General features: G+C 38.5%; 1 protein-coding gene across 2 annotated transcripts in view; it reads right to left on the reverse strand.

Moving 5' to 3' along the window:
- The window catches only part of LOC127420261 (FH2 domain-containing protein 1), a 31,815-nt gene extending 14,295 nt beyond the window's left edge, over positions 1-17,520 (reverse strand). Inside the window, exons 1-8 of one of the 2 annotated variants that reach the window (XM_051662342.1) lie at positions 17,353-17,520; positions 10,633-11,191; positions 10,293-10,354; positions 9,931-10,033; positions 9,778-9,863; positions 9,415-9,515; positions 9,194-9,264; positions 2,720-2,827 (exon numbers count right to left, since the gene is read on the reverse strand). In XM_051662342.1, the coding sequence (XP_051518302.1) occupies positions 2,720-2,827; positions 9,194-9,264; positions 9,415-9,515; positions 9,778-9,863; positions 9,931-10,033; positions 10,293-10,354; positions 10,633-11,022 (921 nt within the window). In that variant the 5' untranslated portion in view covers positions 11,023-11,191; positions 17,353-17,520. Of the gene's footprint in view, positions 1-2,719; positions 2,828-9,193; positions 9,265-9,414; positions 9,516-9,777; positions 9,864-9,930; positions 10,034-10,129; positions 10,182-10,292; positions 10,355-10,632; positions 11,192-17,352 lie in introns of those variants that run through there. The other variant, XM_051662343.1, reaches the window with a different exon arrangement.
- Positions 17,521-18,543: the final 1,023 nt, after the last annotated feature.

An 18,543-nucleotide genomic window follows, 5' to 3' on the forward strand; every position in this document is an offset into this window, starting at 1 on the left:
TGACATGAACAAACGACATGTGAAAACAACATGAACAAACGACATATGAACGACATGAGCAAACAACAGGGAGGTCGACATGTGCAAACGACATGAGAAAACGACATGAGAAAACGATATATGAACAACTGACATGAGCAACCAACATATGCAAATGACACGATCAAACGACACGAGAAAACGACACGAGCAAAGTCATGTGCAAACGACATGTGTAAAAGACATGTGCAAACGACATGTGCAAACGACATGAGCAAGCGACATGCAAACGACACGAGCAAGCGACATGCAAACGGCATGAGCAAACGATGCGAGCAAATGACACGAGCAAACGACATGAGAAAACGACATGAGAAAACGATATGAACAAATGACATGAGCAACAAACATATGCAAACAACATGAACAAACGGCATGTCCAAACGACACGATCAAACGACACGAGCAAACGACACGAGCAAAGGCATGTGCAAAGACGTGCAAACGACATGAATAAACGACACGAGCAAATGACATGAGCAAAGGACTTGTGAAAAAGACGTGCAAACGACAAGAGAAAACGATATTAACAAACGACATGAGCAACCGACATGTGCAAACAACATGACCATATGGCATGTGCAAACGACATGATCAAACGACACGAGCAAACGACATGAACAAATGACACGTGCAAACGACATGAACAAATGACACGTGCAAACGACACGAGCAAACGACACGTGCAAACGACACGAGCAAACGACACGTGCAAACGACACGAGCAAACGACACGAGAAAACGACACGAGCAAACGACACGAGCAAACGACACGCGCAAACGACACGAGCAAACGACACGTGCAAACGACATGTGCAAACGGCACGAGCAAACGACACGAGCAAACGACACGAGCAAACGACACGAGCAAACGACACGAGCAAACGACACGTGCAAACGACACGAGCAAACGACACGAGCAAACGACACGAGCAAACGACACGAGCAAACGACACGTGCAAACGACACGTGCAAACGACACGTGCAAACGACACGAGCAAACGACATGTGCAAAAGACACGCGCAAACGACACGAGCAAATGACATGAGCAAACGACATGTGCAAAAGACATGCGCAAACGACACGAGCAAATGACATGAGCAAACGACATGTGCAAAAGACATGCGCAAACGACACATACAAAAGACATGAGCAAACGACACATACAAAAGACATGAGCAAACGACATGTGCAAAAGACATGAGCAAACGACACATGCAAAAGACATGAGCAAACGACATGTGCAAACGACATGAGCAAATGACATGAGCAAACGACAGGGAGAATGACATGAGCAAACGACCAAAATGCAGCACATTCATGCCAACAGCACAATATTTATCTTTAATAAATAGGCAATAACAGAAAACTTAGACAAGTGTACTGTACAAAGCAGTCGAATCATTTTTGGCACATTCGGAACACCATATAAATTTGTCTTAAAATGTGGTATGATCTTTATCTTCAAGTTACAATGATGAACAAACACAAGCTCTTTTAACTAATTACAAACAAATTATTGCATCATTCAAACAATCACTGTGTAGTTTGGAAAAAGTATGTAAACCCCTAGGCTAATGACGTCAACAAAAGCTAATTTGAGTCAGGAGTTGGCAAACCTGGCATCTGATTAATGAAACGAGATTGTAGGTGTGGGTTAGAGCTACTTTGACTTGTAAAAAGTACGTTTGCTATTCATAAGAAGCAACTGCTGACAAAAACAGATCTCAGAAGACCTACGATCAAGCATTGTTACTTTGCATAAAGCTGGGAAGAGTTTAGATATTCATCTGTCCACAGTTAGACAAACTGTCTATAAATGGAGATGATTTAGTACTATAGGTACTCTCACTAGAAGTGGCCGTCCAGTCAAGATGACTCAAAGGGCGCACCGCAGAATGATCAATGAGGTAATAAAGAACCCTAGAGTGACAGATAAAGACTTGAAGGAATCATTGGAACTGGTTAACATCTCTGTTCATGAGTCTACTATACAGAAAACATTAAACAGGTATGGTGTCCATGGCAGGACATCATGAAGGAAGCCGCTGCTTTCCAACAAAAACATTGCTGCATACCTGAAGTTTGTCAAAGACCACCTTGATACTCCACAACGCTACTGGGAAAATAAGGATTGACCAGTTATTTAATCCAAAGGTTCACTTACATTTTCCACAGCACTATGAATGTATGTTATTGTGTTTGTGACTTAAAGCTAGAGTATGCAATTTATACCAGAAGCATTTTTTTGTTATACTGGTTGAAATTCTCTGTGCATCCTGACAGCAATCATTAAATCAAGTGCTCAGTCACAGGCCTGTAAAAGGCCTGTCCAGTCATTTCATTCGGCATGAATGCAATAATTGGATGGGCTACCTGCCTGTTTAACTACGTACCTGCCTACCTCCATGCAATCTGCCTGTGCACTCAATGGCATGAGTTGGGGGCGGGACTATCTGACTTTTTGAACAACTGCAGACAAGGGGCGTATTCAGAAATGTGGCGCTAGTGTCGCAGAAATGACATACTCCAGCTTAAAGTGTCTCGAGTGGGAGGTAAGGGGAATTGTAAGAAATATAACAATTCTAGTTCAATGAATGTCTCTTTTAGTACTTTGTGTGATATAAGTACAAATCCCAGAGTCAAGTACACAGTACAGAGAGCTGCTCACACACTCACCAAAGCGACAAAGTGTAGCAGGTTCATTCTGGGTTTGTTTGCTTTAGTATCAGCCAATGAGAGTAGAGAAGAGAGTTTGAACCCCACTGCATTCCCAGCATATCCACCCTGATAAAGAGACAGAGTATTGATTAATGACTGAGTGATTATGTATGCATGATTTGAACACACCTACTCACCTACTTAAAAGTACAGTAATAAAAACACAATTGGAAGTATGGGAATTAAAGTGATACAAATGAAAGCACTCTTGTATTTTCAGTCGTTGTTTGTGTGGGTTGTTCATTCTCTCAAGCAGGTGCTTCATCCTGAGATGCTTTTTAACCCCTTACCCCCAAAAGGCTTTTTTTTTTTTTTTTTTAAGATTTCCCGTCTAAATGGCAAACAGAAAATAATTGCTCATACCTTTAACCCTCCCATTGCGTTCAGGTCATTTTTGACCCGGTAAAGGTAAATCATAATTTTTTTAAATACCACCGTTTTTCGTAAGGGAACCAAACTTTGTGACTTTGTCAAGACTACCACAATGAACAATTATTGTATTTTATTTTTTCAGATTTCTGGAAGAAATTAAATTCCTGGGTCAATTATGACCCGGGCATCAATTGTGACTTTATACATGATATTATGCTGATATTTTTGCAAATTTATGAATTAGATTTTTCTTAAAAAGACTTTACATTTAGCCTCTTCCCATATTTTAAAATGGGACTACATCTTGTTTACAAACATACACACACACACACACAGAACTGACAAAACAGATGTAACAAACATAACAAAAACTATATCAAAGGTAAAACTGCCTAAAGCGAGCAAAAGTTCAAGCTTACATAGTCTGAATAAGGGTTAAAGGAAGAAAAGTCCACATTTGACTCTGCCGCTCTCTACACATTGATCTGATAATGAACCATCTTGCAGCATAATCACACATTAACATTCAGCAGTTCATGCAATAAACAGAATACAGTGGTGGTGGTGTAGTGGACTAAAGCACTGAACTGACAAGCAGAAAGTTGTTGGTTCAATCCCCACAGCCACCACCATTGTGTCCTTGAGCAAGGCACTTAACTCCAGGTTGCTCTGGGGGGATTGTCCCTGTAATAAATGCTCTGTAAGTCATTTTGGATGAAATGCATCTGCCAAATGCATAAATGTAAATGCATCTGATGAGTCAGCAGAGTTGAGATCCATATGCAGCTTTTAATAACAATAAACATAATAATACAGACAGACATCACGAGCAACAGTAATATCCAAGGTAATCCAGAGAGGTAGACAATAAACAGACAATCACAGGTTATATCCAGGTAAACAAGGCAGTAATATTAGGCGGTCAAAACAGGGTGAACAGTCCAGGATCATACACAGGTAACGCAATAAACACAGGGAACGCTCAGAAAAGTCAGCCAGAGCACAACAAGACTCAGCAATGACAGAGAGTGAGTGTGAGACTTAAATAGCTGAATGAATTGGAAACAGGTGAACAGGTAATCATTGACAGGTACGGGGATTATTGGAAATGGAGTCCAGAGAGTTCAAGTCAATCTCCAGGTGATGGAGCCCTCTGGTGGTGAGTGGGAGGAACAACAAAGGCGGGATTCATGACAGTTGTGTAGTTGGGTTGTATAGTTGTTTTGATGTTGTTTGGTTGGAAAACAATGTATTTGGTTGTGTAGATTTTGACTACTGAGTTGTTTTTCAGCAGTAATGAGTAATTAATTAATATGGAAAATTCTCACTTTAAATATTTATATAAAATTAATGCAATGTTATATTCAAATGAAATTTCACATAAACCTTGATAAAAAAATATATCTTCACTGGTTTAGCTGTAGTTAATGTATATTTTGAAATTTTTTAATACAAAAAAAATAAACTGACATAATTTTTCAGTTAGCATAGCAAATATATAGATATAAAAAAATAAACTGGGTTAATTGCATGGATTAATTTGATAGAAAAAATAGATTTGGAACAATTCTGAGACTTCCAGTTTTAGACACGGCTGAGAAAACTACCCAAATAGTAGTTGTCCAAAGTAGAATGTTTTGGTTGTTTTTGATATAATATATCTTAGGATACAAAAATAAGAGAAGTCAGAAAACATGTCAAGTGTCTCTGGCTAAGTACCTAATAATGAAAATCAATTTAGATGGGCACCTTACTCCATCACTCCAAAAACTGTGAATTGAGCGCCCGCGTGTCTGTGTATGTGCGCTCTGGCTCTGTTTACTCCAGATAAGGATTCTAACACTCTCTAGACATCCAACAAGGACAATCTGACACTTCTATGACAAGAAGGATCATATTTCGGTGAATCCATTAAAGGGAAATGTCTATAGAGATGCCATTAGCACTTAATTAGCACTAATTAGGAATATTTCATGATCTACATATCTTATTACATTGAGTGCGGGCTTGATTCAGAATCATCTGCTGTAAGTTGTGATATGCCATTTTTCATTTCATGTTTATTTTTGTAATCAAGTAATAAACCAAAATGTGATGAAAATTCTGTTTATTATTTATGTGGATTTCAAGCGCAAAACAATTTTGCTTATTGTTTCTACAAATCAAGACCTTTCCAAAGATATATAACACATGGCTATGTTATCTTTTTTAATCTTGTTAATGGTTCTAAATATGATTGTTGTGATCGTAAATTTGTCAGATTTGTCAGATCAGCTATATTCATTGTAAAGATATGAGTCTAAGCTTTAAAATGACACATATTTTGTGCAGATCAAGCAAGTGGTTATTTATTTATTTATCCAATTTTCTCCCAATTTGGCATGCCCAATTCCCACTACTTAGTAGGTCCTCGTGGTGGCACGATTACTCACCTCAATCCGGGTGGTGGAGGACAAGTCTCAGTTGCCTCCGCTTCTGAGACCGTCAATCGGCGCATCTTATCATGTGACTCGTTGTGCATGACACCGCGGAGACTCACAGCATGTGGAGGCTCATGCTACTCTCCACGATCCACGCACAATTTACCACACGCCCCATTGAGAGCGAGAACCACTAATCACGACCACGAGGAGGTTACCCCATGTGACTCTACCCTCCCTAGCAACCGGGCCAGTTTGTTTGCTTAGGAGACCTGACTGGAGTCACTCAGCACGCCCTGGATTTGAACTTACGACTTGCGTCAATACTCACTGAGCTACTCAGGCCCCCAAAGCAAGTGGTTATTGAATAATACCATATTTTCTTCTTCTTTTCCCGCTTATACCACGGCTACCAGACAGACCTTAAGACATCGTTTAGGGTTTTATCTCAAGACATTTTTGTGAGTGGAACTACTTTCTTCCACCATGGATTCAGCGTCTAGCTTTGATACAGCCCAAGCTTTCATTGCATTTACATTTATTCATTTGGCAGACGCATTTATCCAAAGCAACTTACAAAAGAGGAACACATAAGCGAATCATCTTAAGGAGACAGTGGTATGAAAAAGTGCCGTGTTACACTAGCAACAGAATAGTTTCCAAGACAGATTAGAGTGCAACAAGAATATATAACCTTTTTAATTTTATAATTTTTTTAATGAGTGAATAGTTAAGTGCTCATGGAAAAGGTGTGTTTTTAGGCATTTTTTGAAGACAGTGAGTGAGTCTACTTCATGGATGGAGTTGGGAAAGTCATTCCACCAACGTGGTACAGTGAAAACGAAAGTCCGGGAAAGTGTTTTGTTGGTACAACAATATGCCACTCATTAGCCGACCGCAGGCTTCTAGTGGGCACGTAGCTCTGCAGAAATGATTTTAGGTATGCTGGAGCTGACCCAGTGACTGTTCTGTATGCCAGCATCAGAGCCTTGAATTTGATACGTGCATCAACCGGCAGCCAATGGAGAGAGACAAGGAGTGGTGTAACATGCGCTCTCTTTGGTTCATTAAAGACCAGACGTGCTGCTGCATTCTGGATCATTTGCAGGGGTCTAATTGCACATGCAGGGAGGCCTGTAATGAGAGCGTTACAGTAGTCCAGTCTAGTGATGACAGGTCAATGCTAGTTTGAACGTTTTATGGAACCGTTATGCGGTCAAGAACTGGAACTACTTCATAGCTGTGCGTTTACAGGAAAATAATTGTACACCTTAGAATGTTCGTCAACCAATCAGAATCAAGCATTCAACAGACCTTTAGTATAAATCGATTTACAAAGATAAAAAATGTCTTAGTCTTCCCTTACTATGTCAAGTACAGACAGAGACGCTACAAGAGTCTAAAACGAATCAAATCTATTGACGGGTATCTCTCGATGCGATACATCACAATATCATAATTTGATTATGCATCAATTCCAATTTCATTGCCAGCTAATTTGGGTATATTTCAGTTACTGTATATACTGATGTCTGATGAAGAGCATGTAGCTTGAAACATCACATTTTTGTCTCTTGGTGAGCTCATTAAATTGATTTGGAAGTAAAAGTGTGCCAACTCTGTTGTGAGTTTACATGATATGAATACACAAATAGTTGAATATAAATATCGATACATGGATCTAAAGTATCAATACAATATCATGAGAAAAAGTATTGCAATATATTGATATTTGATAGTATAGATACACCCCTTATAAAATCCCAGATGGAGTTTATTGTTCAACCAAAATCCCAATAATAACCAGAAAAAAAATTTGGTGCAAAATATGGGACTTTTAACTATATACAAGCCAACATACACCGGGGACACTTATATTGAAATGACGAAACATGGTTCCGTTCTATATGTGAGTATTTACCAAATGTAGCTTTTTATTATATATTATATTTATAACTATATATATATATATATTCACCTGATGAAAGGTTGTGTGTATTGAGGAATAAGGTTTATTTTTATTCAGAAGTTATGAAGTTGGAGACACGATGAGGCAAGTTTCCATATTCTCAAATTTTCTTTTTTTGTATGCTCTTGTTTTAATTTAGAACACTTGATTATCTAATCAACATACAAAAAAAATATGGAGGAATATTGTCAATGATGAAAGATTTAGATACAGAATATCCCCATGAGGTGTCAATAGCTGGGTTTCCATCCACATATTTTTATGCACATTTTGAGATATCGCATAAAAACTGCTGGATGGAAATGCCAAGATGTGAATAAAATTTCCAAAATGCACATCAGAAATGTATACGCTCCCTTGAGGTGGAGTATTTTATTTTTTTAAAAGAGTACAATATCCCCAGATGTGACGGTTCTGTTCTTTTGAACACATGGGATGGAAACGTGGCTTTATTTGCACTTTGTTCTTCTTCAAAAAATCTTCAGATTTTTTGCATAAATTAAATTCACAACTTGGATGGAAACATAACTAGTGAATGTTTTTAGTTCACCTCTAGAGGCCGCTGTTATACTGTAGAATCTACCAGCGTCAGCCATAGAGTAACACGGAGGAATAAAAACAAAAACATTCTGGGCAACTATCAGCATAGATTTTTGCAGACAACCGATAGTTCCAAAAAAGCAACTATCGGCACAGATTTTTGCCGACAACCGATAGTTCCAAAAAAGCAACTATCGTCATAGATTTTTGCAGATAACCAATAGTTCCAAAAAAGCAACTATCGTCATAGATTTTTGCAGATAACCAATAGTTCCAAAAAAGCAACTATCGGCACAGATTTTTGCCGACAACCGATAGTTCCAAAAAAGCAACTATCGTCATAGATTTTTGCAGATAACCAATAGTTCCAAAAAAGCAAATATCGTCACAGATTTTTGCCGACAACCGATAGTTCCAAAAAAGCAACTATCGGCACAGATTTTTGCAGACAACCGATAGTTCCAAAAAAGCAGCTACCACCAAAGATTTCTGCAGACAACCGATAGTTCCAAAAAAGCAACTATCGTCATAGATTTTTGCAGATAACCAATAGTTCCAAAAAAGCAACTATCGGCACAGATTTTTGCCGACAACCGATAGTTCCAAAAAAGCAGCTACCACCAAAGATTTCTGCAGACAACCGATAGTTCCAAAAAAGCAACTATCGTCATAGATTTTTGCAGATAACCGATAGTTCCAAAAAAGCAACTATCGGCACAGATTTTTGCAGACAACCGATAGTTCCAAAAAAGCAGCTACCACCAAAGATTTCTGCAGACAACCGATAGTTCCAAAAAAGCAACTATCGTCATAGATTTTTGCAGATAACCGATAGTTCCAAAAAAGCAACTATCGGCACAGATTTTTGCCGACAACCGATAGTTCCAAAAAAAGCAACTGTCGGCACAGATTTTTGCAGACAACCGATAGTTCCAAAAAAGCAACTATTTGCACCAATTAATTGGTCAAACCAATATATCAGTCTACCTCTACATTTTAGTTTTGTAAAGAAATTCATATATAGGCACCATTATGAAAGCCTTCAGATCAAAAGGTTTTTAGGATCATGAGAAACATAATTCCAGATGTGAATTGAGTCCAAATATGTGTTGTGTTGTGTACGTCACTTACATCATTCATGATATTTCCTGCTTGTAGCACTAAATGAAGCACACTGTGTAGCTCCTCACAGTTCAACAACTCTGAAACAAAAACACATCATCAGGGGACAAAAGAAGTGTGTATCAAACAAAGGGCTCTATTGTATAAAAAGGCAATTGTATGTGTCAGTATGTACATCATTCTCACTAAAGAAATACATTTAAGTGAATATAAAAAGAGGTGTTGATCACCTTTAATAGCAGCCAGAATGATGTTGATATCATGTTTCATAGATGTAAATGAGGGGTTAAACTCTTCCTTTAACAGCAGAGCTTCTATACGGACTTCATACCTGCAAACACAGAACACAAACGCATAAAACATCTGCAAAGCTGGAGCATATCTGCTCACAGAGAAACTGACAGATGCTTGTACGGTTCACAGAGGCTGTTTTTAAAATCTAACATGGAGATTTGCTGTTTTTGCATCTCTGTACTTGTTTGTACTTTGAATCATTGTCTTGCAGAACATTGTTGAATCACTTGTGTTGAATCGTTCTTCACTGTTAGGTCACTTTGGATAAAAGTGTCTGATGTATGAATGAATGAATGTACCTGGGCACATGGATGAGCTGGTATATGAAAGCATCAGCTTCTGTCAGGTGTTTAGGATCTCCATTGAACATCTTGAGTTTCTTCACCTGTCAATCAATAAATCAGTCATCAATAAAATCATCAATCACTCATCTCATCAATCATGTGCTTTACCTCGTCATCATCTGGCAGGAGTTTCAGCAGCTCTCTCAAAGACTCCACACTGAACACATCACTGTTACCACGATGAATATCATCCACAAGACATTCACTGGACCTGAACACACAGTGACAAAATCAATGAATCTGTATGACTTTCCATGAAACAATCCCAATCAAAATGAGTCATTTTGAAGCATCTTCACTATAGTACCTTAAAAGTATCATAGAAGTGTATGCTATATGTGCTCTATGTTCCAATATTCCTGTATATGAAAAGAGCCATTTGGGAATATGACTACACTGGTTGCACTGTATGTTTTGCACTGTAGATTCAAAAGAAAGAGTGTAGATACGCAAACACACTCCATGCTTACTTTTTGAAGTGTTTAATGAAAATGGAGATATTCATGCTTCTCTTGGAGTCCAGGATGGCTATCTAAAGAGAAAAGACACACACGAACACACACAGATATTAAGATTACTGGCAGCCAATGTGAAGAGAGACAAGGAGTGGTGTAACATGTGTTCTCTTTGGTTCATTAAAGACCAGATGTGCTGCTGCATTCTGGATCATTTGCGTGAGCCTAACTGTGCATGCAGGGAGGCCTCCAATGAGAGCGTTACAGTAGTCCAGTCTAGTGATGACAAGTGATATACAATCTCAAATACACAATCTCAACACTCGCATCATTTAAATCAAATATTGCAGGTCACCTGCTCTCTGACATCTTTCACAGAAACGGGTCTCTTGATGCTGGTTGCCGTGGGCGACAGCATGTCGTCATGTTGTCCGAACAGTTCCTCGATGGCTCTGACATCGATGCGGAACAACGGTTCTCTGCTGTGGCGTCCGAGCGTCCAGATGTTTCGCCCGTCATGTTGTTTAACGCGCTCCTCTGGAATCGGCTTCCAGTAGAAACTTCGCACCCTCCTCTTCCTCTGCGTGGGGTTTTCCACAGCAACGGGCAAGGGTGGAGCAGGCGGAGGGGCTGGAGCATTTCTGGGGGCGTGGTCAGGTAATGAGGGAGGAGCTGTTGTTAACACACTAGTCCCGCCCTCTTCTACAAAACTCTGTATCACACTGGCACACGAGATGCCGCTCATCACACACCTAACAGGGTGAACTCAGCAGGAGGGGAAGTGGGTGGTGTCAGAAGATGATTGAAATCGACTCTATTTCTCTACCTGATGTCATTCTCTACATGCTGTTATGGCCACGCCCCCCACAAACGAACAAATAAATGTTGACATGAAGACACAGTGAGCGCAGGTTCTGTAATACAAGAAAAACACAACACACAGTTCATGTTTAAATATTGCTTAACATTTTCTGAAGAAAAAGAATCATAAATCTAATCGTTTAGGGAAGTAATATACTACGTATTTATTTAATTCTAAGGGTCAGAGAGAGTGTGTTCGTGTATAACTAAACAACGTCAGGAAACCTTTCGTCTCTCAGGACTGAATGAAGAACAATTTCATCAATGTTTCAAACACACACATCCAGTTCATCTTCAATTATGTATCAGTGGTTTTGTAAGGAAAAGCAAAGAATGATGAAAAAACTTCTGATCACATTATGCTGAAATGTTTTAACTTAAACCATTTATATAACACACACACATGTTTTTAGTTATACAGTATAAATACAGACTTGTATTGTTCTCAGATCAGATTAATTATAATAGACAAACTCAACCCATTACAGACACCTCCTGGTAAATTTATATCTTTGGATAATAGCTGTACACACACAGTAAGTCCATGTGATGATGTCATATGTGATCCTGTGGTTCTATGTGATTTTCAATTACATAATCGCAGTGTCACCCGTTTATTACAGGTGTCATGCATTTCAATTCATATCTGTTCTTCTGCACACAGCAAATATTGACACATGCAACCAGACCACTCCCTAACAAGCACCCCATATCCAGTTTGTGATTAATTACAAAAGCACGTAGTAAATACACTATTAAATAGCCTATATTTATATTATTATTCCATACAATTTTAATAAATAATACAGTTGCAAGAAAAAGTATGTGAACCCTTTGGAATTAGCTGGTTTTCTGCTGTTATTGGTCATAAAATGTGTTCTCATCTTCATCAAAGTCACAAGTATAGACAAACACAATGCGCTTAAGCTAACAACACACAAACAATTATAATATTTCATACCTGTTTAATGTTTTCTGTATAGTAGACTCATGAACAGAGATGTTAACCAGTTCCAATGATTCCTTCAAGTCTTTATCTGTCACTCTAGGGTTCTTTATTACCTCATTGAGCATTCTGCGGTGTGTCCTTTGAGTCATCTTGACTGGACGGCCACTTCTAGAGAGAGTACCTATAGTACTAAATCATCTCCATTTATAGACAGTTTGTCTAACTGTGGACAGATGAATATCTAAGCTCTTCGAGATAACTATGTAACCCTTTCCAGCTTTATGAAAAGCAACTATTCTTGATCGTAGGTCTGCTGAGATCTCTTTTTTGCAAGGCATGGTCCATAGTGAATAGCAAACTCAAAATATTTGAGTGCTTTTTATAAGTCAAAGTAGCTCTAACCCACACCTCCAATCTCGTTTCATTAATCAGATGCCAGGTTTGCCAACTCCTGATTTTAATTAGCGTTTTTGTCGTCTTTAGCCTAGGGGTTCACTTACTTTTTCCACATCACTGTGAATGCTTAATGGGATGTGTTCAATAAAGACATGAATGATTATAATTGTTTGTGTGTTATTATCTTCAGTACATTGTATTTGTCTATACTTGATGAGATCACATTTTATGACCAATTAATGTAGAAACCCAGATAATTCCAAAGGGTTCACATACTTTTTCTTGCCACTGTATATTAATATTAAATTTTGCATCATATATGAATCTCTCATATGTAATCTTGCATATATCTACAGATCACACAACTATAAAGCAGATTAAATTTGCTGCTTGTTCAATTTACTTGAAATAAAGCAACACAATTCTAGAATGTTTTGCCAAAACTTGATTTAAATTTGTAAAATGGAAGTTTACTTAATCCATTTGAGTTGGGTCTACATGAATACTTTTCATGGTGTAAATGTAGCATTGATGAAACTGGGCAGTGGACTCAATTGTTAAAATTAAGTGTTATTTTATGTGTTTTTGTGCAAGATAAATATAAAGCGGGATACTTGTTAGTGTTTGATGTTTTGTTGTGTTGAGATTTAGAAGAGTTTCTGTTATGTTGGCGTTTTAGGGGTTACCAACACGGTGAAGAGTGAAGCTTGAGCTAACGATGACGACAAGTAGATGACGCATTGCGTTGTTGTTGAGTAATTGTTGTGCTAACCATGACATAGTTACTAAACTACACTCTGTAGTGCTTCCAACCAGCATGTATTTAGCATGCTAACATTCACTTTCACTAGTTAGAAATCAAAAGCAAATCAAATTTATTTATAAAGCACTTTAAAACGTGCTGTACAGTTAAAAGAATACGATTATTCAATAGACTCAATATACATAAAACACATTAAAAACACAATTTGGTCTCTTACATATTTCCATTATAATGTAGCAAAAGCTACAGAAAACAAATGCATATTTAGACGAGTTTTAAACACACTGACAGAGGAAGATGATCTAACGGGCAATGGTAACCCATTCCACAGATTCGGAGCAGCAAAAGAGAAAGCCCGATTCCCTTTGCACTTTAAACATGACCGGGGCATATCAAGAAGCAGGGGCGGACTGGCCATCGGGAGCATTTTCCCGGTGGCCCGCTGGGTAATTTGGGCCGGCCCGTTGCTGCACAAGTACTGGCCTGTCCTACAGGCAATATAGGCAGCCATCCTGGGCTCCAAAATGCCTAGGGGCGCAGAGTGAATAAATCAAAATTCTCTTTAAGGTGGGGCCTGGGTATCTCAGCGAGTATTGACGCTGACTATCACCCCTGGAGTCGCGAGTTTGAATCCAGGGTGTGCTGAGTGACTCCAGCCAGGTCTCCTAAGCAACCAAATTGGCCCGGTTGCTAGGGAGGGTAGAGTCACATGGGGTAACCTCCTCGTGGTCGCGATTAGTGGTTCTCGCTCTCAATGGGGCGTGAGGTAATTTGTGTGTGGATCGCAGAGAGTAGCATGAGCCTCCACATGCTGTGAGTCTCCGCGGTGTCATGCACAATGAGTTACGTGATAAGATGCGCGGATTGACGGTCTCAGAAGCGGAGGCAATTGAGATTCATCCTCCGCCACACGGATTGAGGTGAGTAACCACACCACCACGAGGACCTACTAAGTAGTGGGAATTGGGCATTCCAAATTGGGGAGAAAAGGGGATAAAAATAAATAACTAAATAAATAAAAATTATCTTTAAGGTAAAGCCAATACAGTGGCTTTTATTTTGAAAGTACTTACACATCATAGCACATTTCCAACACACTCTCACAGCGAAATCGTCAGGATTCGTACGACCTTTCTAAATTTGGCTAATTCACATGATATCATGTGAATGCACTCGTTTGAATTCCTACAACTTTCACTACAGCCAATGATGTCGCTGGACATCGTTTCCATGTAATACGCGACAGTTACATGCTTCTGTCACACACAACGGCTTCCTATCATGTTTACACACTCTACTGATTGGTTAAGTTTAGATAAGGGGTTTGGGTAAGTATATAATATTAAGTATGTCCTTAATGCCTCGTGAGCGGAACTCGCGCTTACTTCCACATTAGACATGAAGTCGTACGAGTTTATGCGAACAACATCGTAAATTATGTACGATTTTTCATGAGATCGGGTTGATCATTTCCGCACATACACAATAACTTCGTACCTCGTGTGGACCTCATTATTTGACATACAAATCACAATAATGGTGACAACCAAAGACAACATATTAAGTATAAGACGAGCTCTGAATAATCACAAAATGACAAATAACTGCAAGTTACAACAAATACAATAACAGCAGCATATATAAAATCTGCAAACAGTAAAGATATGAGCAGTGCATAGTAATTTGCATAATTTATTCATACCGCAGGGAGCTGAAGTGCGGCTTGTTGAATAATGCTCACGCCTGATAAAAATGCAGAAAATAAGTCATGAAAAATATTACTTTGTGGCTATTTGAGTCTTTGAGGCTAAGGATAGTAGAAACAGCACATTGGGCTTTTCACTTTTTCTCAAGAATAATCTGAACAAACTCACATAGTGTGAAAATATGAGCAATTAATCTGCAAAATATCTGCAAAGATCTACACTTTAAGAGGTATGTTTATTTTACATATATTTATATATTATATGTGTACATATTCTGGCCAACTTTGTTTTCGCTGATATTTCTAAATAAACATTGACACAGTTATGTGAGTAATTAACATGACATTTTTATTATTGTCATCAGTGTCCTGCGGTGTGACACTTCCTTCATCTAACTATTTTAAGCAACATTTTATGAACTTGTATAGCTATATATACATATATAATATATTATTATTATACTTGCTGTTTCCACAACCTCATATTAATTATTCAATAGTTTATTTGCACTTCTAGAAACAAAGTTGAAAGGTGATTAAGATCTTTATGTTGACTTGTCACAGCACCTAAAATACACACTTTCCCATGTATGTTCATGTACATTTGAACCTAACATCCGTATGTTGGGAAAAACGTTTTGGGACATGTTATTTGTCTGAGCTATAAAGTGCTTATTTTTTTTTTTTTTGTTTGGATTTTTCTCTCTTTTTCTCCCAATTTGGAATGCCCAATTCCCAATGCACTTTAAGTCCTCGTGGTCGCATAGTGATTCGCCTCAGTCCGGGTGGCGGAGGACGAATCCCAGTTGCCTCCGCGTCTGAGACAGTCAACCCGCGCATCTTATCACGTGGCTTGTTGAGCGCGTTGCCACGGAGACATAGCGCATGTGGAGGCTTCACGCCATCCACCGTGGCATCCGCGCTCAACTCACCACACACCCCACCGAGAACAAACCACATTATAGCGACCACAAGGAGGTTACCCCATGTGACTCTACCCTCCCTAGCAACCGGGCCAATTTGGTTGCTTAGGAGACCTGGCTGGAGTCACTCAGCACACCCTGGGATTCGAACTAGCAAGCTAGCGAACTCCAGGGGTGGTAGCCAGCATATTTTACCACTGAGCTACCCAGGCCCAGTTTTTATATGTTTTAAATGTTATATGACCATTTTTGCACTGTGGGGCCCGTTGTCATGACTATAGAATTTTTTTTTTTTTCCAACACAAAAATGTGAAATTGAGCTGAAAATTAAATCAATGAGCCGGTGAGTTATGGTGTGGTGTGTTACGGGCCGGGTTTGGTGGGCCGCTATGAGCCAGAAAGTCCAGGGCCACTTTTTAGTCCCAGTCCACCCCTGTCAAGAAGCAGCTGGTTTTTTCATCTAAGAGACCTCTGGGTACAGTGAATACCAATAAGTTCCGAAATACAGTATAATCGGGTGCCAGCACATGTAGAGCTTTATAAACATACATCAACACCTTATATTCTATTCTATGCTTGATAAGTGGCCAGTGAAGAGAAACTAGGATTGGGGTCATGTGGTTCCTCTTCCTTGTATTGGTTAACAATGATATAAAAGTATGGAAAGTTGAAAATAAAAAAAATAAAAATAATAATAATAATTAAAAAAAAAAATAATAATAATAAAGAAAAATAATAAAAAATTATATATATATATATATATATATATATATATATATATATATATATATATATTAAATAAAAAATTAAATATTAAAAATATAAAATATAAATACATATAAAGAAATAAAATATTTTGACATCTAATTTTGTTGGGTTTACCCAATTCAACTAGGTATCCCCCCAGGAATCTATGCTCCTGTATGTGACACACCAACAATCAAATTATTCATGATTCATAACCCCTGCCTTGAATTATTAAAGTGCAGGAAGAAGCAACAGTTCAGCCTCATTTATAAGAACTATCTTATACATGTTCTAACAGTTTACATGTCTAAATGAATCATACTCAACAAATACTATAGGTCATATAGTATTGGGAAAATTACAATTAATAGCTATTTTATTTATACATTTCACACCTTTTTATGACAGACGTTACTCTTGCTTTTACTGATAAACTTCAAGAGAAACTGAGAAAACAACTAAGATAACTAAACAACATAATGCAATGAAACAACTCAAATAAAACAAGTAAATAGAATCGCACTATCATTTAAACAGCTGAAACATGAAGATAACATGTTTGTTTCGATTCGTTATTAAACATGACGGAGAAATTCGCGACAAATACGATTTACATGTATTATTAAATATATATGATCAACCTGCGCGCAGTATTTAAATGCACTAATATACTACATATCAGTAAAGTTTTTAAAAATACATACATTTAGAGATGAAGAAAATAAACTCACCTTGAATATATTCCTAATGACTGCTTCAGCGACAGCACGACAGATTATTCTAATTATATTTGGCGAAATATTACAGATAAATGGTAATCCCTGGAGCTATTAGTGCAGGTGAATATCCCGCGTACAAGACACAAACACGCACATTCAAGACTGCTCAGATATTCACGGCTGGCTAGAAGGTAACCCACCGGCAGCCTAAATCTCGCGAGAGTCTCATTCGCTGATACTCAGGTTAGGGTTAGGGTTAGGGTTAGGTTTAGTGGTAGGGGTAAGTTTAGGAGTAGGTGTAGGGTTTATTTAGGATTCTAATAAAACACAGTGTGTGAACGTTAAATGCTGCTCTCGCGAGACTTTAGGTAATTGGGCGGTTACCTTATAGACACGACCGATATTTACATTAAGTGCTGTGTGTGTGTTTGTGTATGTGTGTGTGTTTGTGTGTGCATGCGCGCGCTTGTGTGCTACTGAAACATACACTGCAGACAAAAGAATTAGTCTATTTTTAGATTATGTAAACTTGTAAAACTGTTTTTAAAACAAGTGTGTGTGTGTGTGTGTGTGTGTGAGTGTATGAGTGTGTAGTGCGTGTGTGAGTGTGTGTGTGCAGTGTGTGTGTGTGTGTGTAGTGTTTGTGTATGAGTGTGTAGTGAGTGTGTGTGTGAGTGTATGAGTGTGTAGTAAGTGTGTTTGTGTGTACTGTGTGTGTGTGTTTAGGGGTAGGGTTAGGGGATAGAATCTAATTATAATTTAATAATTATATTTATTTATCACACATTATACATTTGCACATATACAGTGAAATTCTTTTTTTTTCACATATCCCAGCTAAGCTGGGGTCAGAGTGCAGGGTCAGCCATGATACGGCGCCCCTGGAGCAGATAGGGTCAAGGGCCCAACAGTGGCAATTTGGCAGTGAACGCCCAACCTTCTGATCAGTAATCCAGAGCCTTAGCCGCTGAGCCACCACTGCCCAATATCTACACTGCCCGAATCTATAGCTCATACAGTATAAAAATCATTATGTCTATGGAGAGTCCTCATAAGGATAGCTGCACCAACATGTGTGTGTGTGTGTGAGTGTGTGTGTGTGTGAGTGTGTGTGTGTGTGTGTGTGTGTGTGTGAGTGTGTGTGTGTGTGTGTGTGTGTGTGTTTAGGGGTAGGGTTAGGGTTAGGGGATAGAATCTATAGTT

Source organism: Myxocyprinus asiaticus, chromosome 29 (genome assembly GCF_019703515.2).
Source record: "Myxocyprinus asiaticus isolate MX2 ecotype Aquarium Trade chromosome 29, UBuf_Myxa_2, whole genome shotgun sequence".
NCBI classification, from domain to species: domain Eukaryota; kingdom Metazoa; phylum Chordata; class Actinopteri; order Cypriniformes; family Catostomidae; genus Myxocyprinus; species Myxocyprinus asiaticus.